General features: G+C 34.9%; 1 protein-coding gene across 6 annotated transcripts in view; it reads right to left on the bottom strand.

Moving 5' to 3' along the window:
• Positions 1–26,394, bottom strand: part of PDS5B (PDS5 cohesin associated factor B) — a 196,625-nt gene that overhangs the window by 47,067 nt on the left and 123,164 nt on the right. For all 6 annotated transcript variants that reach the window (XM_024755479.1, XM_024755477.1, XM_024755480.1 and 3 more), the window contains exons 18-21: positions 22,030–22,135; positions 19,451–19,611; positions 5,521–5,644; positions 2,577–2,735 (exon numbers count right to left, since the gene is read on the bottom strand). In XM_024755479.1, coding sequence (XP_024611247.1) covers positions 2,577–2,735; positions 5,521–5,644; positions 19,451–19,611; positions 22,030–22,135 — 550 coding nt within the window. The remainder of the gene's footprint in view (positions 1–2,576; positions 2,736–5,520; positions 5,645–19,450; positions 19,612–22,029; positions 22,136–26,394) is intronic.

Raw genomic sequence — 26,394 nt, forward strand, 5'->3', positions numbered from 1 at the left:
TTTTTCTTTTTTTTTTTTTTTTTTTTTTTTTTTTTTGCGGTACGCGGGCCTGTCACCACTGTGGCCTCTCCCGTTGTGGAGCACAGGCTCTAGACACGCAGGCTCAGCGGCCATGGGTCACGGGCCCAGCTGCTCCGCAGCATGTGGGATCCTCCCGGATCGGGGCACGAACCCGTGTCCCCTGCATCAGCAGGTGGACTCTCAACCACTGCACCACCAGGGAAGCCCTTGCCTTCCCTTTTTAAAGGATATTTTCTCCAGGTTTAGAATTCTAGATTGGTACATTTCTTCCACTCGATAATTTCAAGATATTATTCCATTTTCTTATCTTTTCTTTTGAAGTCAAGTGACAGTCTTGTCCCTTTGAAGGTTTTCTGTCTTTTTGCTGTAAATGCTTTTAATCTTTTCTATTTTGATTGGTTCCAGTTTTACTATGATGTATCTGGGTGTGCTTTGTGTTATATTTATCCTATTCGGGGCTTCTACCTGATCTTGAATGTATAGCTTTGACGTCTTTCATAAATTTTGAAAAATTTTCTGGCATTATCACTTCAAATACTATTTCTGTTTCATATTCTCTTTCCTCTCTTGCTGTAGTTCTAATTACACTCCAAATATACAGTATTTTTTTTTTACTGTGACCCAGCTGTCTGACATACTTTTTGTATACAGACAAAAATTGTTTCATTATGCTTCACAGATACTGCATTTTTTACAAATTGAAGTTTTGTGTCAAGCAAGTCCATCAGTGCTATTTTTCCAACAGCATTTGCTCACTTCATGTCTCTGTGTCACATTTTCATAATTCTTGCAATATTCCAAATGATTTCATTATTATTACATTTGTTATGGTGATAAGTGATCAGCGATCTTTTTTTTTTTTTTGCGGTACGTGGGCCTCTCACTGTTGTGGCCTCTCCCGTTGCGGAGCACAGGCTCCGGACGCGCAGGCTCAGCGGCCATGGCTCACGGGCCCAGCCGCTCCGCGGCATGTGGGATCCTCCCGGACCGGGGCACGAACCCGTGTCCCCTGCATCGGCAGGCGGACTCTCAACCAATGTGCCACCAGGGAAGCCCGATCAGCGATCTTTAATGATACTATTGTAATTGTTCTGAGGTGCCATGAACCACTCCCACATATCATAGTGAACTTAATTAGTAAATGTGTGTGTTCTGACTGCTCTACAGACTGGCCACTCCCCCATCTCTCTCCCTCTCCCTCAGGCCGCCCTATTCCCTGAGACACAACAATGCTGAAATTAGGCCAATTAATAACCTTACAATGGCCTCTATAAAGTGTTCAAGTGAAAGGAAGCATTGCACATCTCTCACTTTAAATCAAAAGCTAGAAATGATCAAGCTTAGTGACGAAGGCATGTCAAAAGCTGCAATCAGCTGAAAGTTACACCACTTGTGCCAGTTAGCCAAGTTGTGAATACAAAGGGAAAGTTCCTGAAGGAAATTAAAAGTGCTACTCCAGTGAACACGTAATGATAAGAAAGCAAAACACCCTTATTGCTCATATGGAGAAAGTTTTAGTGGACTGGAGAGGAGATCAAACCAGCCCAACATTCCCTTAAGGCAAAGCCTAATCCAAAGCAAGGCCCTAACTCTCTTCAATTCTGTGAAGGCCTGGCGAGGTGAGGAGGCTGCAGAGGAAAAATCTGAGGCTAGCAGAGGTTGGTTCATAATATTTAAGGAAAGAAGCCATCTCTATGACATAGAAGTACAAGGTGAAGCAGCAAGTACTGATGCAGAAGCTGCAGCAAGTTATCCAGAACACCTAGCTAAGATCATTAATTAAGGTAGCTATGCTAAACAACAGATTTTCAATGCAGAAAACAATCTTCTATTGGAAGAAGATGCCGTCTAGAACTTTCATAGCCAGAGAGAAGTGAATGCTTGGCTTCAAAGCTTCAAAAGGACAGGCCTACTCTCTTGTTAGGGGGCTAATGCAGCTGGTGACTTCAAACTGAAGCCAAAGCTCATTTACCATTCTGAAAATCCTAGTTTTAAGGTTTTCTTTTCACACATATGTGTATATATCTAAAAACACAAAGACGTGCATAAAACTCCACGTAACTGTAAGGGGTCAATTCTCTAAGACCCAACATGTCATGCCCTACCCCAAATACTCACATACTGGAGACAGAGAAAATCACTATTTCTTTCCCAATGTTTTCTCCCAAGGCTCTTTTAATTCTCTCTTGTATGCATGAAATGCAACAACTACTATCATAACAACCATATTATAAACTAACCTGTCAGTCTTCACATTTTTTAAAAAAGATGTCATTATAAAAATTAAACCCCTATAAAGTTAAAATAGACAGAATCAGGTAATATTCTGTATTTATGAAGGAAAGTATTCCAGGTCATAGTCCTATGCTCAACTAAAGAGATGTTTCAATGTTGTTTCACTTACAATGGAGGTACAGCATGTTAAAAAGATAGGAAAACCGAAAATAAGTCGGCCAAATTGAAGTGTTATTTACATCATTTCACTTCTCTCTTTGATGCATAAAATTTTAGAAGATAGCATTATGAAGAACACACAACTAAAAAATAAAAATTACCCGATCATTCATGAGAAGATCTTTCACAATGAAAGTAGCTACCAAAGACTTCAAAGGAGCAGCAAACTGATCCGGTGCAAGGAGAGCAATATGACCAATAGTAACCAGCGGTGTTATGAGATGTTCCAGGTTGCTTGGGTCCAGGCTCTTATGCAGAGGCTGAAAATGAGGAAAGGAAAATGATCAACTCCATAAACATGCAAATAAGCTGTTCACATATTTCACCTTCAAATTTTAAAAACTACAAAAGTTCCAGTACATGGTTTAAGTAGTAGCTCAAGCTTACATTTAAACTTTTATAGGTTATTTATGTAGAAGGCATCATATTTAAATATTTTCAGTTTTGCCCAAGTTATATTTTAGAGGTTACGTAAAGAACATTTCAGCATGAAGAATCATATTATGTATCATATATTTTATGACCACATATATAAAAGTATGTTAGAGACTGCTAAGGCTCACCAATATCCACTTCCATTCAAGGATGCCTATATGTGCAGTTAGGTGAGGATGTGAATAAGTTCTGGTTACCAGAATGGGAATGAAAGTGAGGTATGCCATGCCTGTACTGAGGCAGATATGAGCAATGTTTCTTCTCCACATTCTCTCTCTTTACTCACTGGCTGTCTTAATACCAAGGATCCAGTGGGACTCAAAGAGAAGCCACTAGTCAAAAAGGGTCTGTGTGCCTAAGCCACTGATTAGAATACAATCAAAGCACCCAATTAGACTTTTTTCAGGACCAAGAAATAAGTTTTATTATGTATAGTCACATGGATTTTTGTGGATTTTTATAGCATCAAATATTAAGTACCGTAACTAATAAAATTATTTTTATTATTCTAATAGGAAACCCAGCCATTAATATTCATTTTGCCATGACAAAAGAATGAGGCTCCTCATATACTCACATAAATTGATACCTAAAATATATTGTTAAATTTTTTAAATAGGAAAATCAAAAGAGTGACTACAGTATACTATCATTGGCATAAGGAGAGGGGGAAGGGACAAAATATGTGTGTATTTTGTGTATTTACATTACTTGCATATGAATAAAATCTCTCCAGAAAAGTACATTAGAAACTGATAACATTGGCTGCCTCTAAGAAACTGGGTGGCTGGAGATATGGGGGTGAAGCAAAAGAGAAAACTCTTTACTCTTTAGTATTTATTACTGGATATTTGTTTTGTATCTCTTGATTTTGAAGCAAGTGAATATATTATCTATTAAAAAATTTAATGACACATTTTAATGCAGAATTGATGCTCTATCCTCCTACACTGAACACCAAGAATTCTAGGCTTGAAAAACAACACAAAACTGTTCTTCCCAACACACTGGGGCAATGTGAGAGGCTTAGTTTAGTCAAAAGTATACTGAAATGAGTTTACTTCTTGCTATTCTTGATGACCTCCCTCAGTACCTCCATTGCACATCTAAGTGATAACTTGTTGTTTACATTATAAACAAATACCTGATAGTGTACTTTTTTCAATTCATTTATTATAATGTGTGACAATTTTCCACAGTAAGATAATAAAGTCATTTCTGAAAAAGCAAAATAAATGGCCAGCCCCTCGATTAATAGCAACCTCATAAAGGCCATATGTTTCTATGAGACCTTTTCTCAGAAAGCCAGCCAATCCTGTATGTCATAGTAGAAGGATTACCAGTTAGGTTCTCATAAAGATAAGTAAAAGATATCAAAAATGAAAATAGAAGTACCCTAAAAATTCAAGTTATTATCAGCATTATCCTCCTCATCATCATTGGAAGGAACAAAAAGGAGACTATTCAAGAAAAACAAAAGCTTTCTAGAAATCAACATGAGTTCATTGAAGTCATCCTCTTATTAAAAAAAAAACTATAGAAAGTATTTCCACCCCCAAATTTAAAATATATTACTATTTGCTATCTATAGCAAAGATGCTGTTTAATAAAGAAAACTTTTTTCCCCCTTTAGGTCTTTAACGTAATATATGAAAATATGACAAAATTAGCATAAATATTTCTAAAACAGAGATAACAAGTCTAAGTACTTATGGTGGGTTAGTTTCAGCATAATTTCCAAATTGTTTTGACTTCATTCAAAGCTCCTAAACTAAAATTATAAGTTAGGATTTTATAGATTTTCTGCTTAGCTTCTATTTGCAGGAAGAATGCTAAAGACAGCCCCTGATTATAATAGCTTGTAATGAAACTGCAATGCCTAGAAAGGGTAATAGTAATTCCAAGTACAGAAAAAATAATATAAAATACATATTGAAAAGATGGTCAGTAGACATTTGGTCCTATCCAATACATCCATAAGACACTTGGTCTACACACAAAGGTCCTCGATATTTGTTCATATTTGCTCCTGTCCAAAACCATTTGGCATGGACCAAATATGCCCACAGACATTCTGGAGAGCACCAAAATATCAAGGACCTTTTGGTGTGGACCAAATGCTCTGCAAGGGAAAAGGCACATTTTAACCTGACATAAAATTATGTCAGTCACTGAAGTACAAACTTATACTTATTTACCTTACATTACAAATTAGTATGGATTTATAGAACCCCACACTTCAGTAGTATCTCATATATAGAAATCTAACTTTCAAATCTGTAAACTGATAATCATCTACTACCTACTATCAATAAGTAGGATTTTATATGTAATTACTTACTAATGAAAAATAGTTTCCTAATACTAAATGTATAAAGTAATGTCAAAAAATATTATACAACTGTTTGATTTCTGAATCTGAGTTAGCATTAAACACCTGAATAATCAGATATTTTCTGATTTTAATCACCCATCAATATTGATTATACTAATTCAAATTCTGAAAATAAACTATAAAATGATACATCTCCAAATGTGAACATCCTATAAAATCATTCATATTTGTTTTTTAACTATAACATGAAACGAACAAAAAACTTTTCTCTTTACCTCAAATATCTGTGCAAACTGTGTCTCTTTACTAGAAAATATTGCGTGGATACAATGAATAGCATATTTGGCTTGACGGGGGGGTCCTTTCTTAGATTTGTGATGTAAAACAGGAAGCAAAGCTCTAAAAAAAAAAAATTAAAGAAAAACAATTAACCAGAAAAAACAACATGACTTCCACTAGGATAGCTTGTATTTTTAAAGTAATGTTTTGTAAGAACAAAAAAAGTCATAACATCTACTCAGACATTTTCAATCTATAATTTCACTTTATAAATATCTATATTAAAAATATAATCCAAATAAAGTATTTTTTCCTTTTTACTTAATAATTATAAAAACAAACAAGGATGGTGACCCATTTCTTCTTTTTAATGTCATTCCTTTAGCCTTTTCTATTTCATTCTCACTGGTACCACTTCAGCTAAGCTTCTGCCACCTTACACCTTCTTTCTCCAGGCTCTTCCTCTTCCAATTCACTTTTTACTTTGTGCCAAAAACAACCGACATGAACAGAAATTTGATCATTTAACCAATACAAATTGAGCACTTATTATAGTGCCAGGCACTATTAAAAGTCCCAAATCCTTGCCTTCATGCTACCAGCATATTAGGGATAAGACACATGATTATACGTAAATTAGCAAAACATATGTTATGTCAAATTGTGGTAACTCCTGTAAAGGGAAAATAAGAAGCAGAAGAAGAAAAAGAAGACAGGAATAGGGAATGGGGCTAAGTGTGTGACAGTGTTACAATTTTAAATAGAGTGCTTATAGATGTGCTTATAAAGTAACATTGGAGTAGAGTTCTGAAAGAGGTAGGGAATGGGTCATATAGCTACCTGGAAGAACATTTATGTATCATATCATTCCACTATATAAAAACTTAAAATCCTGAATAAAGCAGAATCTCTTAGCTCAACTATTATGAATACATCTCACAGTGAAAGCAACTTCTGAATCCTCCCCCTTCCCCAATAACAACCCAGTGCTCCAGTAGAAAAAAAAAAATTAGAGATAAAATAATTCATTATAATAATATCAGAGTCTCAGAAAAGATACCAACAGCAAAATATAATAAAAATAAATAAATGACAAACTGAAGGGAAACTCTGCATTTCATGTTACAGAGAAAGGGTTAATATCCCTAAAATGTAAGCACCTACAAATAGAGAATGAAAAGACCAACAATATCACAGAAAAATGGGTTGGATTTAAAAGAGTAGAAAGCTCTTCAAAAGAAGATAAACAAATTACCCAGTTATGTGTGAACAGATGTTTACCTTCACTCCTTTAAAAACATGTATAAATACAAATTAAAACTATACTCAGAGGACTTCTGCTTCAGATTAGGACAGTATATCTGAGACTGGGTTTCCTCTTTTACCTTAAACAAGTAGAAAACAAGATAATATGTTAATGGTTTCAGACACTGGACAATAGCAAGTGCAGTGCGAAAATCCATAAAAGATGGGAAACAAACTAGAAGAGCCCTACATCTGCCCCCCATTATTGCAAGGAGGTAGTTTCCAGACTGCAGTACAAGGAGAAGTAGAGACCCAAATAGAGCCTGGTGGTTGCATGCAGTTGAGGGAGACAGGAATGAGAATTCAGGGAGGCCAAGGGAGCTATACTTTCTACAGCAAAGCACCACAGAGGAGGGAGCTACAAAGAGAGAAAGAGAGCTTGAGTTCTGTAGACCTGAAGAGGGGTATCCCTGAGTCTTTGGCTGAATAATGATCAGCGTCATGCAAGAGCAAAAACTACCTAAGACCAGGAAAAGAATGTTAGAAAGGAGTAGGCCAAAAAACTCCCTACCACACACAGGGCTGGTAGCAATTCATGTTTCCACCAGCCACAGCAGAAAGACCTTCAGATATATAATCAGGACAAAATTAATCAATAGACACAGTCCCCGAAATGGCACAGGTGACAGAATTAGCAAAGACATAAAAACAGTTGTTATAAATATGCTCCATATGCTCATGAAGGTAAGAAGAAAACATGAACATGATGAGGACAGAAGTGAAATATATATATATTAAAAAGACCCAAATGGAACTACTAAATATGAAAAATATAATACCTCAAATTAAAAATATATACATAGAATAAAAGCAGATTATATATATTATAGAAGAAAAGATCAGTGAACTTGAAGACATAGCAATAGAAACTATGCAAAATAAAACAAAGGGGGGGGGGGGACAGGAAAAAAAATAAGAATGGCACATCAGTGATCTCTAAGACAATATTAAGTAGTCAAAAATACATGCAGTTGGAGTCCCAGAAACCAAGGGGGCGAGAAGGGGAGAACATTAAAAAAAGAAAGAAAGAATTACCAAAACAACTTCAAATATGATGAAAATAAACCCACAGTCCCAAGAATCTCAATAAACCTCAAGCAGAAGAAACATTAAGTACACCACTCCAAGGCACATCAGTATCAATTTGGTGAAAACAGCGATAAAAAAAAAAAAATCTCAAAACCAGTCAGAGAAGACATATTATGTATAGAGGAACAAAGAATGAAAGATCACTTTTCATCAGAAACTATGCAGTCCAGGAAATAAGAGAGTGACATCTTTCAGGTACTGAAAACCAAAAGAACTCTCAACCTAGAATTCTTATTCCAAGCAAAAATACTTTAAGAATGAAGATAAAATAAAGACTTTTTCAGACAAAGAAAAGCTAAGATAATTAATTATAAGCAGAATTATACTCTAATAAACATTAAAGTTATTCAGGAACAAAAATGATACCAGCTGAAAATATGGATAGATATCCAAAACATGAAGAATGGTAGGTAAAAAAGGTAAATATATGTGTACAAATCAAAGAAATATGCTATTGTTAACCTGAGATATATCAAAGTGTTTAGGGCAAAAATATCAGTAACATATTGTAGCATTTATAACACACATAGAAACAAAATGTATGACAACAAAAGCACAAAAGCCTGGAGGGGGAAGGCATGGAAGTATACTGCTGCAAGATTTTTACAATATACATTAAGGGGTATAATTTTATTTGAACACAGATAAGCCAATAAAATAAAATCATTAAAAATAGTCAACCTCAAAGAGGGCAGAAACAGAAAGAAATGGGAACATATATTAAGATGGCAGCTTTAAACCCAACTGTATCAACAGTTACATTAAATGGTAAATGGTATAAACATTCCAATTGAAAGAAAGAGTGTGTCAAATTGGATTAAAACAACCAAAATCAAAACAAACCAACAAAAACAAAACAAAGACCCAACTCAAACTATAGGATATTTACAAGGTATTTATTTTAAATATTAAGCCCCAGGAACATTTACAGGGAAGGAAGGAAGGGAGGGAGGGAACGAGGGAGGAACAGAAGAATGAAAGGATGAGAGAACTGGGACTTCCCTGGTGGCACAGTGGTTAAGAATCCGCCTGCCAATGCAGGGGACACGGGTTCGAGCCCTGGTCCAGGAAGATCCCACGTGCTGCAGAGCAACTAAGCCCGTGTGTCACAAATACTGAGCCTGCGCTCCAGAGCCCGCAAGCCACAACTACTGAGCCCGCACGCCACAACTACTGAAGCCTGCGTGCCTAGAGCCCGTGCTCCACAACAAGAGAAGCCACCGCAGTGAGAAGCCCACGCACCGCAACAAAGAGTAGCCCCCACTCGCCACAACTAGAGAAAGCCTGCGTGCAGCAACGAGGGCCCAACACAGCCATAAATAAATAAATAAAATGTTAATGTTAATAAAAAAAAAAGAATGAGAGAATAAAAGACTGAAAGAAAGAGATATGCCTTGCAAACACGAATACAAATGAAAGTAGATGCTGCTCTCAAAGACAGAAGAACAAGGAAGCTAACCAGGGACAAGGAGAAACATTTCATTAACAACATAGTCTGCTGACAAGGCTATGGGGAACCAAGTACATTCGTACACTGCTGGAGAGAATGCAAAATGGTATAACTACTACAGAGGGAACTGTAACAATATCTAGTAAAATTATGTATGCATTTATTCTACGATATATCCACAAAATAAATATTTCAGTGTGGAATAACTGCTAGTATATGTAAAGAGAAAAAAAGCAAGGTGGAGAAAGGCATGTATAGTGTACTTTTTATCATTCTTCTATCAAAGAGGTCATGTGAACACACATACATATACGCATACGCACTGAAACATATCTAGACCGACATGCATAAAAAGATTTCTTTTAAGTTTATCTATAGGTAAGAAGGAATAGGGTAGAGTGTTGACGAGTACAAGCTAGACTTCTTAGAATATATCTTGCTTTTTCAGCTTGTCTTTAAAACCTGTGAATATTTCATATAATTAAGAAATAAAAATTTTTTAAAGTAACCTCAAAAAATAAAAAGAAACAAATGAACGAAAGTGTGCATCCATTTGGTGGCATAACCACACAAAGAATCATTCCAAGTAACTTTAAAACACAAGAATTTGACTGTAAATCCCTAGTGTGATGAACCCTAAATACATAAGAGAACTACATAAGGCAAACAAACAGCTGTTTTTAGGAATCACACTGGTGGTGCTACTACTATTCTGAGACTGTTCTGTATTTATTATGGGATAATTCAAATGAGTTATTATGTAATATCATAGTTTTATCATCCTGTATTAGCTCGGCATAGGGGAAAAGATAAAAATGTAAAATTGAAGAGGCTCAATAAAAACCCAATTTGAACTGGAATAATCAATATAAACATACAATGCATTTTATCTTCCAAAAAACCTTTTTTTTTTTTAAGCTGTATGCACAGAATTGTCCTAGAAAAGTGACCCACACATTAGCAATTAGTACACACAAGATTGACATTCTGATTTCTTAATACTATTCCCATTAAAAGGAACCAGGGCTCCTCAGAGAAATGGCTGAATCCAGGTCTGGGGCAGGACATGTACAAGATGGGTCTGGAATATTTTGTCATACCAGGTTGCAAAGACATTACAAAGGTTAGTGGAGTTATTCAAAAGGATTCAGAAGTCAATCTGAATAGCCTATAGATGGGACAATGTGAGCATCGAGTGACCACTGTAATTGACTGAAACACAAATATGAGTAAATCCATCAGTTTATAATGATATTTTTAAAAGACGACAACAGAGGATACTAGTAAACTCCTCACTCTTTATTTTGAACTCTGTTCAATACATAAAAGAATCACCCACTACTTACAGATATGGAAAACAAACTTATGGTTACCAAAGGGGAAGTGTAGCGGGGAGGGATAAATTAGGCGCTTAGGATGAACATATACACACTACTACATATGTGTAAGACAGATAACCAACAAGGACCTACTGTAGAGCACAGGGAATTCTACTCAATATTCTGTGATAACCTATATGAGAAAAGACTCTAAAAAAAAAGAATATATGTATAACTGAATCACTTTGCTGTACACCTGAAACTAACACAACATTGTAAAGCAACTATACTCCAATAAAAAAAGATTCATGATGTTTAAAATAAACTGATAAATGAAATGAAAAAAAGCATTTTAATTTTTCTTTATGTGCTTTAAAGTAATGTTTATGTTTCTGCAAGTTAATTGACTTAGAGCAAAACGAATAATATTAGGTACAGAAAAAAAGCCTGAATAAGTAACTTCTGATGCTAAAAAAAGAAAATAAGGAAAAAAAAAAGTATCAAGCACTTATCCTGCCAAAGAATAGATGAGAAGTTCCTCTTTATAAAAGTATTCAGCTAACAAGTGATAAAGGAATGACACAATATCATTACTGATTACTAAATATGATCAGCTGCTAACATAATAAAAGAGAAACAGCCAGGTATTACATTCCTCCTGACAGAAGAGCATACCACCACCTACAAAGTGGTCCTGTGACGACAAAATAGCTGAAGCAGAATCCAATCAGGCCTCTGGATTCAACTATCACTTTACAGAAAACACAGGAAAATGTTAAAGGATGCCAAAGGCACACAATTAGCAAAAATCAAAAGTCAGTTTATGTGAAACTCTTCAAGATAAACAACCTGGTTTCTTCATCAAACACAAAGAGAAGAGCTAACTGGAGGGGGAACCTACAGGAGAAAAGGGACTTCAGAGACCTATCAAGCAGTAACAATGTAGAAACCTCACTTGGATCCCGATTCAAAAAAAAACCAAACTGTTAAAAAAAAATTACTATGTTTTAATTGGATATTATTATTAGGAAATTATTATTAACTGTGTTTACGATAAAAGCATTGTGATCATTTTTTTAGGGTTCTTATCTTTTGGAGATACTGAGATGTATAGATGAAAATATAGAGTCTGGGATTTGTTTTCAGATATAAGGGGAATGTGGGGAGTGGGCAGAATTATAAATTAAACAAAGTGGCTTTTAGTTATTTATATATAAACGGGTTGGTGGATACATGGGAGTTCACTATTATATTCTACCTCTTCTTTATATGTTTGAAAACTTCAATAATAAACTATGTAAAAAAACAATTCGAGCCTCACCAAAATGCCCTCTTTTTAGTCTGTGGCTTCCTTGTGAAATGAAAAATTATTATTTTCTGGTTACTTCAGTAACTGAAGTCCCCAGAGAAGACCTATCTTCTCATAAGTCAGACTTTACAATACAAACATCCATAATCCCTTTTCTTAGTAATCAAGAGAAAAATTACAGGTCACACACAAGTAAGAAGCAACTACGGTGGGACTTTCAAAGAGAGCATGAGAAATTTTAAGTTCATCCAATGTTCTGCATTCTCATTTAAACAGAAAACAGAAATAAACCAAAACAATAAGGAAGGGAAAAAATTCTAAAGCCCTGGGCAGACTGAGAAGTTAATGAACGTAAATGAAGCGACTACCTTCTGACTGCTTTTTATATTAATAAGTTTCTATTAAAGGAAATCCTTTATTCCCTCATTAAATTGATTTTCCCCCTTCAAATTCAAGGGGAAACCCCCCCTGCCGCCCCACTTGCGAACAAAACTGAAAAACACATTAAAAACACTAAAGAAAAAAACTCCAAATCCTACTACCCTGAAATAATTAGTGTTAACATATTTTAGAACTACTTCTAAAATTTCTCTGTACATACATACACATATTAAATAAATGAGAATACAAAATATATATTTGGAAACATTTTTTTTTAAAAGGTCACACAGGTCTTCAGTGGCTGGCTATACCACAATTAATCTAACCAATCTCCTACCACTGAACATTTAGATGGTTTTTTTATTTTTTTATTTTTTTTAAATCTTGACAACAAACAATGAACATCCCTGTGCTAGCTCTTTATCTAGTGTCTCTGAGCTTTATATCCTATAATCTGCTCTGAGATCCTGGAGCTGTAAATCTGCAAATTACATTTCCCAGACTCCCACAAGAGCTGGTAGGTTCTTCCAACAAGAGACACCACAGCTTCTTTAAGGCCTTCTCTGCAGTAGCTGTGCTGCCCTGCAGCAAGAGCCAGGCCACCCCTACTCTGACAGTTAGTTGGCACAATGTGGACAGGCTCTTCCACCCATTGGGCAGTCCTTAACACCGCTTATTCCCAGTTGTTCCACCAGCCCTAAGGGTGGTAACTGCTTCCGGCAAATCACGATCTCTGAGCTGCCAAAGCAACTTTTTGCTCTTTCAAGCTTCAAACATCTGTATTAATTAATTTATTTACGTTTAAAATACCTGGAATGGCTTCTGCTTCTGACTGGACCCTGAACCATATAACCACTATGTAGACATATTTTCTAATTATCTCTGGGATAAATACATCAAAGTGAAACTACAGTATTAAACACCACACACATTTTAAGTTGGTAAGTATTACCACATTACCAACTCAGAAAAGCTGCATCCGTTTATATTCCAACTGAGAGCAGCACTGGCATGCTAGCTAAAACTGGTTATACAGCACGTGGGTATTGTATTTTCCTCCAGCACTCTTAGCAGGCATAAATGTCCTTTCCTAATGTGATGAAGGACTTCCTGTTTGTAAATTTCTTATTTATTCCCTATGTTAGTATTCTACTGTGAGATATGTCTGTTATTCCTTTGTTAAGAATCTTAATACATTACAAATATTAACCTTTTATAAAGTCATATATATTGAAAATAGCTTCCCAGCATACCAGTTCTGTTTCCAATTTATTTCATGATTTTTGCTTTTGTCTAAATAGTATTCTCCCTCACTAAAATGTAAGGGCAGAGACTTAACCTGTCATTTTCATTTTAACATCCTCAAGTACCTTACACACAATGAAGGCTCTACAAATATTTTTTCAATAAATGAATTTTTAAAAATCCAACCCATCAATATTTCAATTGTGACTTGGCATCAGTGTCCCTTTCACCACAAAGTAAGAAGTTACAAAAAATGTACTGGTTACCAATATGTTTATTAATTAATTTTATATATATTTGAAATCTTAGATATATGAATAATCTTTGACTCATCTGGAATATATGTAAAAGCAAGTAAGCAGTCTACATTAATTTTTCTTTTTAAAACAGCTTGCCAATTATTTACTCAATAATCTAAGTTTTCCTAGTTTCTTTGTTAAATATTATACCCCTCACTATTATAGGGTTGTACAGGGTTGCAAATTTCTTATACACTTTACTTCTGAATCTTCTGATTTCTACTCGCATAATATTTTCTAAATGATTGTTAATGGTATATAAAGAAAGCTTTTGATTTTTACATACTTATTTTGCCCATCTTATTTTTTAGTATTTTACTAGTTCTGCAGTTCATTCTCTTGAATTTTTCTTAGAATATGATAACTTTGCTTCCTCCTTTCCAACACCTGCACCTCTTATTTTCTTATGTAATTATATTGGTTAATGCTTCCAAAACAATGTTAAATCATAGCAGAGCTAGTGGATTTTCTCATCTTGCTCCTGATTTTACTGGGAATGCTTCTAGTGTTTTACTATATGATGGTGTATACTGGTTTGAGAAGTATGAAGGCATTAAATCGTATTTTATTGGGTTTAATTATAAATAGCTGATTTTTTTTTATCAGAAGCCCTTTCAGCATCTGTCAAAATGATCTATTGTGTGCCCTTTCCCTTTTACTCATTTATACAATGAATTATAACATGAATATTAGGCTTTTTAGTAGTAACCCTTTTTGTATTCCTGGAATTGATCACATTTGGCCATAGTATATTCTTGTTTTACTGTAGTAAACTCTCTTGTTGATAATATTTTATGTACAATTTTTGCATCAACATTAGTAAGATTTGTCTTAGTTTTCTTTTGGAGGGATATCTTTTATCAGGTTTTAGCATTCCTGTAGTTACCTTGGCTTTATAAGAAGTAATCTAAATGCTTTCTTTTTCCCCCTATGCTCTAAACAACTTAAATAAATTAGAATTCCTGTGTGGTTTTTTTTTAAATATATATATAGATTTGAAATACCTCCTTTAACACACACCTTTTATTTGCCCTTATTATTATTATTAGAGGGTAATTTTCTCTAATTCTTTTATAGTTATAGTTTATTAGGTTTTCTTCTTCCCTCTACTTGACCCAATTTTATTTATTTACATCACCCTTAAAAAAAAATTCAGGTTTTCAAATATCTAAGACATAGATATAGCCACATCTAAAACTTAAATAATGAAAGTAAAATGATGAGAAAAGACAAATCAGAGATATGCAAACAGGAAGAAAACAAGAGTTTGATTTAGGGGCATAAGCTAAACTGAATGCAAAGGGAAAAAAAAAAATCACACAACTTGGTAGACAGAGTGACCTCACAATAAAAAGGGGCTAGGGCTTCCCTGGTGGCGCAGTGGTTGAGAGTCCGCCTGCCAATGCAGGGGACACGGGTTCGTACCCCGGTCCGGGAAGATCCCACATGCCGCGGAGCGGCTGGGCCTGTGAGCCATGGCCGCTGAGCCTGCGCGTCCGGAGCCTGTGCTCTGCAATGGGAGAGGCCACAACAGTGAGAGGCCCGCGTTAAGGGGCTAATACATTCCTTAAGTCCTTGAATCCTAAATAATATCCTTCATTTCCCCTTATTTAAGCACAACTTGGCTAGTTAGGAAATGCTTTAGATACATTCTTTTTGTCCATCAGAACTCTCTAGTTGTTGAATCATTAACTTTGGAAATCTTTTGTGGTTGAAAAGAAATAAGTCAGCCTCATTACCTTTCCATTGATGTTTATGAAATCACTTCTGTAATCTCTGAAAATTCAGTAAATTCCATCACAATACTTTCCTAAAACATGAGCCCTTTTAATCTCCAGATTCATGTTTTCATTCGTTCTAAGCAAGTTTACTATTATTTTTTTTAAATGTTTTCCATTTCCCATTATTCTGTTGTCTTCTCCACAGAAACTAATCATGGCTTTTCACTATCTGCAATTCTCTCAACTGCCTTCATTTCTTTGCCCACTGTATCTACATTCTATGCAGTTTCCTCAAGTTCAACAGAACCCTTCCTGGTTACATTTTCAATATTGTTTACTCTGCTCCTTGCTGTTTATAATAAATTACTTTCTATAATACAAATATGTTCCTGCTCTTCTTTATCCTTAGTTCTGCCATTTCTCTTTTTATGTTATCTTATTTTTGTTCTTTTTTTCCAGATGTCATTGGCTGTTTAATTTTCTTGGCAGTTTAGAACAACTGTCTAAAATTTTCTTTTTTCCTAGAAAAATACAATTCTTCCAAAGTGCTGATCAGCTATCTTTTGAGTGCTAAATTATCCCCATAGGATTCATGTTTGTTAATTTATTTGTATTCTGTTAATTCATCTTTGAATAAGAGAAATTCTCTCTGGCTCCACCATTTAAACAAAAATGTAGATAGTGTCTCCCTGAGGACTGAACATTGGGCACTTGTTTTAAAAGATTAACATCAGAACTCTCAACTCAAACTACACTTGCTAAATTAGCTGGATAAACAGCATGGAGGAAGAAGCCGGGACTAAAGGTATCAAGTCCTTTTTTTCTGTGTAATTTCTAAGTCTGCTTAAGCTCCCCCAATTGAGAACCAGCTCCACTTGGACTATGACCACACCTTATGCTGTAGGGGACTCTCAGTTTTGGCACATCTGCCTACTTTGGGATGAGCCAGATTCCTGAGAGACTTACTGAGTCATAATGGAACCCATAATTCACCATCATTTTAGTTTAGTGGGTCAGCACATAATTTTTTCTGTTCCTGTAAAGTTGGTGAGACGTTTGCTTCACAATTCTACTCTAAGCCTTACCTCACCTGTAAGCTTTGCTCCTCCTGTTAAGCCCAGAGAAAAATGGTATGACCGCAAAGTCTCTCCTTTAGCTCTATTCCAGCTGAAATTAGATTTTCCCTATTTCTCTCAAAGCTGCCCATATCTCAAACTCCTCCCTCTAAATGAGCAAATGAAAGAACACTTATTATACATTCCCTTAAACATCTGATTCAGGGATACATTTATCAACTGTCAATGTTTTCACACTCAATTCAGTCTAAATGGCTTATCTAGCACCAATTCTGTCCAGCTTGTGGTAGCTTCTACTTAGATACATTTTTCTTTTAAATTATTTTAGGGAATTCAAGGGAAGATAATTTAATAAACATTCATTTAACTCTATCGTTTTTCCTCAACATCAACTCACCCAATTTAATAATTTAAAATATAAAATCTGCAAACATATTTTATCTCCTGGAAGACATATACTATGAATTACTTCATCAAGAACAGTGTGTACACACAGTAGGTATTCAATATCAGCTGAATTAATTCTCCTCATGAGAGATATGCGAAATATACTCAGCATATATATCAAATAACTCTAAGTACTTCAGTTCCATATTAAAGCAGAGTGTGTTTTAAAATGCCCTCGTGTGTTCTAAAATGTCCACCTTTCAACCTTGCTCTCGTAGTTCTCCTACAAATATATCAAACAATGTTTCTTTAAAATATAAAGGGTACTAGGAAAGACAGTTTAGAATGAAAACTAAAACCTCCATTGAATGAATCAAACTAAAACTTGTTTAAAGCTCCAATTAAGAAAGGAACTGTGCCATAATGGATATGGTACCATAAGCACTGCAAACAAACAGGCCTATATTCAAATCTTCACGCTGCTATTTGCTAGCTATGTGACCTAGAACCATTTACCTCAAGTAAACATTAGATTCCCCATTTGGAAGATTAGGATAATTCCTACAAATCACACTGAATTGTTACAAGGTTTAAATGAGATAATACAATAAGTGGGCATTCAGTATATGGTAGAGTTATATACAGTTTATACATAGTGTGTGTGTATACATATATCTCCAAATTCTGATCTCTGATCTGGATAGGAGAGTCACAGCTCCATTCCAAAGGGAAATTTATGTTCTAGGCTCCCTTAAAAATTCAGAAGCCAGTTCTAAACAATAAAGTTTCTTACCCTTGCCAAAAAGTATACTGTTACAAAATTATTTTATGTTTCAATTATCACTTAAATAATGCTTTTGTCCTCTATATCAATAGTTTCTAGAATTGATTAAGTTCATGCAAATAGAAAGTAATAACAGAAAGTATACCTGAGCCTCTAAAAGCTAGCTTTGTCCAAGTCTCTTTCTAAAGAAAAGAGCCGCAGGCAATTCTTCAACATGAAGAAGCACAGTACCCCAACCACAACTAACTAGACCAAAAGTAACGAGCTGGAAGTAAAACCAACCACCAGTGACTATGGCAATATCAAGACCAACTATCAGCTATGCTCTCCAGGAACAGGGAGGAGAGATGCATACAGAGAAGTAAGCAGGGATTCATAAAGAATGAAGACTTATTCTTTTTGAGCTATTAGAGAATTTGAGCTATTAGAGAATCTTGAACAATAATCAACCACTATTAGAGATCACCAGGATAAGAGCACAATTTCCAATTCTTGGAAATACTAGAACACACAAACACACACACATAACACACTGCTGTTAGGATGCTTATACCATGCTTCTCTGTTTCCCTGTGCCAAATAAAGCAATACTTCTGAAAATTTTCGAGTCAATACTCATATCACAGAAGAAAGTAAAGAGTGCTATGGACAATCCTGTTGAAATGCCTTTGGAATTTCCCATTGGATCTTAAATTTTCATGAATTACTTATCCTGTGCCATAATATGCCAAGGAACTGTTTTACTGTAAAACTGTTTTCATTAAAATCTTTAAGCGCGGGCTTCCCTGGTGGCGCAGTGGTTGAGAGTCCGCCTGCTGATGCATGGGACGCAGGTTCACGCCCCGGTCCGGGAAGATCCCACATGCCGCGGAGCGGCTAGGCCCGTGAACCATGGCCGCTGAGCCTGCGCGTCCGGAGCCTGTACTCCGCAGCGGGAGAGGCCACAGCAGTGAGAGGCCCACGTGCCGCAAAAAAAAAATCTTTAAGGGCTTCCCTGGTGGCGCAGTGGTTAAGAATCCGCCTGCCAATACAGGGGACAAGGGTTCGAGCCCTGGTCTGGGAAGATCCCACGTGCCACGGGGCAACTAAGCCCGCGCGCCACAACTACTGAGCCCATATGCCACAACTACTGAAGCCTGCGTGCCTAGAGCCCATGCTCCACAACAAGAGAAGCCACTGCAATGAGAAGCCCGTGCGCCACAACAAAGAGTAGCCCCCACTCACTACAACTAGGGAAAGCCCGCGTGCAGCAATGAATACCCAACGCAGCCAAAAATAAATAAATTTTTTAAAAAGTATATATACAATACAAAAAAAAAATCTTTAATCGAAACTGATGCTTCAGAAAGAAACGCCATGCTCACCCTACATTTTCATGAATCTTGTAAAACCAATCAATGCTTTCTCCCAGGAAATGAGAATCTAAACTGAATATTTTAGACTTAAGATAACCCAGACATTATTTCCTTAAAACTTAAAAGATTCCAACTATTACATAAATCAAGAAACAGTAAGTAGTTTTCTGTCTTCCAGAATATTTATCAGAAAAATCTCAACTCACGATCTGATGTGTGGGAAATCCTCTTCAATTTTGCTTCCTGTGTTTTTGAAAATTTGGAGTGCAGCTTCTGCTACTTTTTCATCATCCATTTTCAGACAAGCCAGGAGAGATTCAAATGTTTCAGCAGAATGAAACGAGATGGGATGTGTAAATGAGAGTACCTAAAAAATGATCATAAAAAATGATCTGTAATCCTTTTCACCTTTATAAATCTGAAATGTTACATATTAGAAATACTACAAATCCAAGTAAATACAAAAATAATTATGCTAAAAAATCAATAAGAGCACTATAAATAAAATTTAAAACTTACTTAAATATATAACAGAAATGTTCTTGTGTAGGAAGACTGTACAGTCTAAAGAAACAATTACCTTCAAAATTAAATTACATGTACCATAATTCTACTCAGAATAATCTGGATTTGGTTAATGTTTGGAGAGGGGGGTAGTGGAGAATGAAGGTAGGAGAAAAGGAAAATGAGAAGAGAGAATTTAAAAAAAATACCTCTATGATTCTAAACAAAGATCATTAGAAGAGACCAGCTAATAACATTTTCGGAAAAAAGTAATCTAGGGAAGCGGGTAAAACACCAGACAATAAACGATATTGTAAGGTTACAATAATCAAATCAACATGGTACTAACACTAGAAGCAACAATATAAGAAAAAATAAAGCAATAAACAGAGCTTACCGTATATAAGCACTTAAGATAGGGTGTAATAGATTATAAAGATGGTTAACAGAAAATAAATGAGAATGGATGGAATTTTAATTTTTAATAAATAGTCCTGGTAAAGGTGGATAGTTATTTGGAGGAAATCAAATTAGACCCTCCCCTACAATACACAATTTCAAAATAAATTTTAGCTGCGTTGTTTCAAATTTAAAAATCACAAACAATAAAAACCCCTCTGAACATGACAGGACTTTTAAGCTTAAAATAAACAATTAGACTCGAATGTAAAAACAAGCAAGTAGTAGAAAAACGTATGAGCATAATGCCATATTTATAAGACTGAGAAACAAGCAAAATAAGTGATGTTATTTAGAGATATAGCCATAAATGGAAAATCTATACAGAATAGTTAAGAGAATAATAAACTCCAAATTCAGGAAAATCAGACCTGGGAGATGTGGGGTAAAAAGCCACTCAGTGAACTTCAACAGTATTAATATTCTATTTAATTTGAGTTCGCATTCCTTTTACTTTCTATTAGTATTCATTTTATTACTATACTTTATAACTTAAACAGAATACATTTTATTTTTTTATATATCAAATATGTCCTATAAAAAAGCCAAGGAAGTTAAAAGCACACTTTAAATCAGTTAAAAAAACAAAATATTGAGATGTCAGTAGAAAATGAACACAGGATAAAAGCAATGAATTCACTATAGAGAAGATACTAATGATCAACATATGAAAGGTGGATCTCACTAGCAATAATTACATAAATTAAAGCATTATTTTTCGCTTATCAGATTAGTAAAACTCTTAAAATTTTATACTATTCCAAATTTGTGAAGATAGGAGATAGGCACCTTCATACACTCTTGACTGAATTACATATACTGTATGAGTACAATTTCTCTGTAAAGGAATTTGAATACACATATATCCAAGAATTTTGAAAGTGGTCATTCTCTTTGACCCAGTAATGTCCTTCTAGTATTTAAAAAAAAAAAAAAAAAAAAAAAGAAAGAAAGACATTAGCAGGAGATCTTAGTTACCTTAGTAGTAATAAAATTAGAAAAATCTAAATATCCAACAATATGAAAGTAGTTGGGAACACTATGATATCTCCAAAATGAACTAATCAAAAAATGTTCATTATTATTTTTAGTATGAGCCAGACACTCTGCTAAGACATTAAGTACATGATTTAATTTAGTCCCTGTGAGAGAAGTACTGTTACTAACTCCATTATAGATGAGGAAACAGAGGCAATTAACTTAAAGCATACATCTAAAATAAGATCTGTTTTTTGACACTTAAAAATACTGTCAAAAAACACTGAGAAAAATGCTTATAATTTATTATGGGAAAACAGTCAAGATACGAAATTGTATTTTCAGTCTGATCTCAACTATATAAAAGTGTACATTTTTCTAAAGATTAAAAGGAAACAAAAGATATTTATGAATGATAGGCTTCTCAATGTTTCCTTCTTTATTAGTTTATATTTTCAATGTTATCAACAATTAACTGATATCTTTGTAATCAGTAAAAGGTAGTAGTATATTTTAGCTAACAAAATAACACATAAAACAGACTTTAAAATTTTGGTCCTTCCTGTGGTAGGGGTAAGCAAGTTCTTTGTTTACTAATGAAAGCTTCAAATTATAATCCTTAATATAATTAATACTAGGTTATATTATACAATTTAAACCTGAGAATATTTAGCTTACATGTTAGAATAAACATGCAATTTCAAAATTACCTAAAAATGATTAAGAAAATTTTACTTCAGGTTCTATAAACCTAAAGAAGCAAATCTCAAGTCTAAAAAATCCAAACTATATATGTTTAACAACTGTCTAATTAGGCACTTAATTTTACCTTAAGTATATTTACCTTGAGCAGTTCAAGACCTGCCCTGATGGCTTGATCAGTTGGAACACCCTCATCTTCATCATCTGCTGTTCCATCTATTGACTTGTTCACTTGCTTTATAAGAGCACTAACATGAAAAAAAAATTTTTTTTTCATTTTTTTAACTCTTCTATTAGCAATGTCTAAGAAAAATAATCCTGAATATTTTCTATATAGACCACAACTAAACCACATAAAATTTGATACAGCTGTTGCCCAACCGTTATGGCAAAACAGAAAGCTATAGTAAATATAGCTTCTTTTTGAAATGATATTTTCCTTTGTCCATTCAAATGAGGTCAAAATGTTATCTGATTTACTGTTTATTAATGCTATATTTTTATTCTTGTATTTTCCGTGTAAAGTTTATGCCTAAACATGTGAATGATAATAGATGTTTTCTAACTATCTAAAGTTCATTATTACTCCAGTAAGTAGAAAAACGTATATTGAAATAAAGGATAAATGCAACATTAAGCACTTTCAAACCATCTAGCAAATATTACCGTGTCTGGGACTGTTATAAAAGCCAGAGAGGCCTCCTCCTGAAAGGTGTAAAAATGCCACATAACAGACACACAATAAATCCTCACTAGAACATTCAGAATATATCAAAAAGGAAACACAATGTTTTGAAATTTTCTTCTAAAAACAAGCTTATGTAATTTTAAAATAATTATTTGTAATGCACTTTCTATTATCGAAAATAATCATTCACTCTGGTAGGTATTTGTTCTTTTTACAAAAAAACAAGTAATAGACACCAGGTTAGAGACATAATACATATCAAAATATAAGAAAATTCAATTATTCAATGTTCCTTAAAATGTTTAGTAGATCTACATTTCTACAAAAACATTATGTACTCAAATCTAAGGTCAAGCTACAAGTCAAATATACCTGTCTTCCTTGCAGCGTCCTCTTAAATTTATCATTCCCTTAACAATTAGTATCTCTGAGGATGTTTTGTTCTTTTCTGCCCATTTTCCCTGATTAACTGATTCTCATAGCTCCAACCACCCCAAATAAAAATCTTCAGCCTGAATCCTCTTCCATATTTTCATCAGTCCCAAGGTTTTATTTTTACCTAGATGTCCCATAGGAATGAAAAATACCATATACCCAAAATTAAATTCATTATTTTCTTCCATGAGTAAGAGCATGAAGCTCTCAAGTCTAGCAAGGGAAGGCCAAAGGCCAAAAATAAGCAAACAAATACATTAAAATCAGGGAACAATAGGACTAGAAAGAAGGCCAAGACAAGAAGACAAGACTCTTGGTTAACCAGGGCAGTCAGGAAAGGCATCCCTGAAGAGGTACAACTGAGCTAGTAACCAAAGAACAAGAGCCAGTGATGTAAAAAAATCTATGAGAAAAAGCATCCACCTGGAAAACCAAAGAGAATCAACTGAAAAACTATTACAAAATACTGATAGTTCAGTGAGGTGACACCAATAAAACACTAAATATCGACTGTGCTGTTCTGTATTAGCCAAAGCCACCTAAAAAATACAGGCGGGTGAGAGGTAGAAGAAATCTATTTATAATGATAAGCCAAAATATACAAAATAACTAGGAATAAAAAGTTTTAGGGGCTTCTCTGATGGCACAGTGGTTAAGAATCTGCCTGCCAATGCAGGGGACACGGGTTCAAGCCCTGGTCCAGGAAGATCCCACATGCCGCAGAGTAACTAAGCCCGTGCACCACAACTACTGAGCCTGTGCTCTAGAGCCGGCGAGCCACAACTACTGAACCCTGCACACCTAGAGCCAGTGCTCCACAACAAAAGAAGCCACCGCAATGAGAAGCCCGCGCATGGCAACAAAGAGTAGTCCCCGCTCACCACAACTAGAGAAAGCCCACGTGCAGCAACGAAGACCCAACACAGCCAATAAATAAATGAATGAATAAACTTATTTTTAAAAGTTTTAAATGCACAGAATCTGTACATAACTTCTGAAATTATATTAAGGGAGCATAAAGATTTGAAAAAAATCAAGACAAGCATGGAAACACAGTATTACACAAATGGTATTTTTCACTACATCTCAGAGGAACACAACTTGGTGTAGGACAAGATTCAACAGACACATTCTATAGCTCATCTGGAAAAATTAATTAATGTTTGGGAACATCTAGTACATTTTAGGGGAGGAGGGATGAAAGAATTTTCTCAATGAGATAAAAATGTATCATAAAAGCCTCAAAAGACAAAGAAACCAAGGCAAAAATCCAGTAAGACTCCAAATATAAGAATTTATGCTATAATGAGGGAACATCTCGAATCAAATGGGAAGGAATCAATTTTTCAATAAATGGAGCTGATACAACTAGCTATCAGGATTTTAAAAAAGGATGGATCTCTATCTCCACCTTACAACGAAATGAGTTCCAGACCAATTAAAGACTGAATGTAAAAAACATAACCATCTGATATGATACCAAAGGCAGAAAGAAATCATAAAGGAAACAAATAATAGATTATATAATTTAATATTTATTAATGTCAAGCACAAATTAGAAGGTAATCAAACTGTGTTACTAGCCTTACTTTATAAAGCATTCATATAATCAATAAGACAATTCCTCTAAGCCACTCACAGAAGAATAAGAAGAAACACAATTAGCCAAAAAACACATAGGGAAAAAATGTTCAATTTTATTCACTGTTTTTTGTAAAAAGTAGTACCATCATTCACCTATAAAAAGGCAAAGACTGAAAAGGTTAAGTCACTATCAGGAAGAGTTAGGTGAATTGGACACTCATTGACTACTGGTGGGGAACAAAAGTGGAATTTTTCTGCAGTGTGGTGGCTAAAGCAAGAGGGTGCTGGAGCCAGACTTCCTCAGTTTAAATGCCACTAGCTATTTCCCAGCAGTGGGAAAGTTACTCAAACACCTGTGTAGCTCACTGTTCCTTACCTGTAAAATGGGAATAAAAATATTTCTTGCCTTATAAAGTTAAGAAGTAAGTTAAAACACGTAAAACACAGAGAATCAGCCCAGGCACATTATAAGCACTAATAGCTACTACCTGTTACTATTATTTATGTTTGAACACTTCTTCTGTAACACCATGACCTACTAACTGCTAAAGTCAAAGACCCGTTTTGGTCCTCAGTCTTTCTGTTCATCGCACATATTACTGCTGGAAACTTTTTCTATCTTAAGTTTCAAAATACTGCAATAACCTGGTTTTCTTACCTTTCTGTAATTTTTCTACTGTTAAAAAAAAATTTCAAGGTTCTGTCCATGATCTTTTGATCTTTTTAGCTTTTTTCTACATAATCTTGCTCAGGGAACTATCTATTCTCACAGTTTCACTTTAAATTTAATTTGCCTTGATTAAAAAAAAACCAAATAAGCAGCGCATCCTTTCTTACCAGCTCCTTTCATTCTTTTCATGGTAATACTATTCATCATCTGGACTTGACCCCGTATACTTGTGACTCCTCCCTTTTATTCCCCATTTCCAGTAAGATGACCCATTTTTTACATTGTTCTTTTAAAACCTTCCTCAAATATGTTCTTTCCCTTCCATCCCACTACCACCATCCACAGACAACTATAACAACACCTTAGCAGTCTACCTTTTTGACTTCCCTCCTCCTATCCATCATCAATCATTCCTGGCTCTCAACAGAGCAAGAACAAAGTAAAAGCTCTAAAGTTAGATCTTGTAGCCTTTCCACAATCTGATCCCAAATGCATTTTCACAGATATCTGTGAAAATGCATCATATGTTGTTTTACAACATATTCAAATACAATCTTACCCCATTCTTCCTCTTAGGTCAAATACTACCCCCTTTGAGAAATCTTCTTTCAGTCCTCTGAGCACTATCTGCACCAATTTTATAGAACTATAATATAATTTCCTGATTAAAACTCTATTCCCTTACTCAACAGAAGGCTGATGAAAAGCAGAAAATATGCTTTGCCAATATCTAACTAGCATCACTTCAAATATATTGTAGCAGGCATGGGATTATTTATTTAATTAATGGATTTCAGTCTGATTCAGATTCTTCCTTGTACTAATATAGAGGTTCTGGTTTTTTGTTCTGTTTCCTTTTGTTTTTCAAACTGAAGAACCCTTTCTTCAAATGAAAAATGATGCAAGAGGAGTCCAAAGTGACAAATGGGCATCCAAAGTAGGGTCTGTCTCCCTACTCTATGGAGGGTCACAAGTGAAAAGCTACACCCTTTGATCCAGTGGTTAAGACTCTGTACTCCCAATGCAAGGGGCACAGGTTCGATCCCTGGACAGGGAACTAAGATCCCGCATGCCACATGGTGCAGCCAAAAATAAATAAATTAATTAATTAAAATAAAATAAAATAAAAT

This window comes from Neophocaena asiaeorientalis, unplaced genomic scaffold (genome assembly GCF_003031525.2).
Source record: "Neophocaena asiaeorientalis asiaeorientalis breed wild unplaced genomic scaffold, Neophocaena_asiaeorientalis_V1.1 scaffold59, whole genome shotgun sequence".
NCBI lineage: Eukaryota > Metazoa > Chordata > Mammalia > Artiodactyla > Phocoenidae > Neophocaena > Neophocaena asiaeorientalis.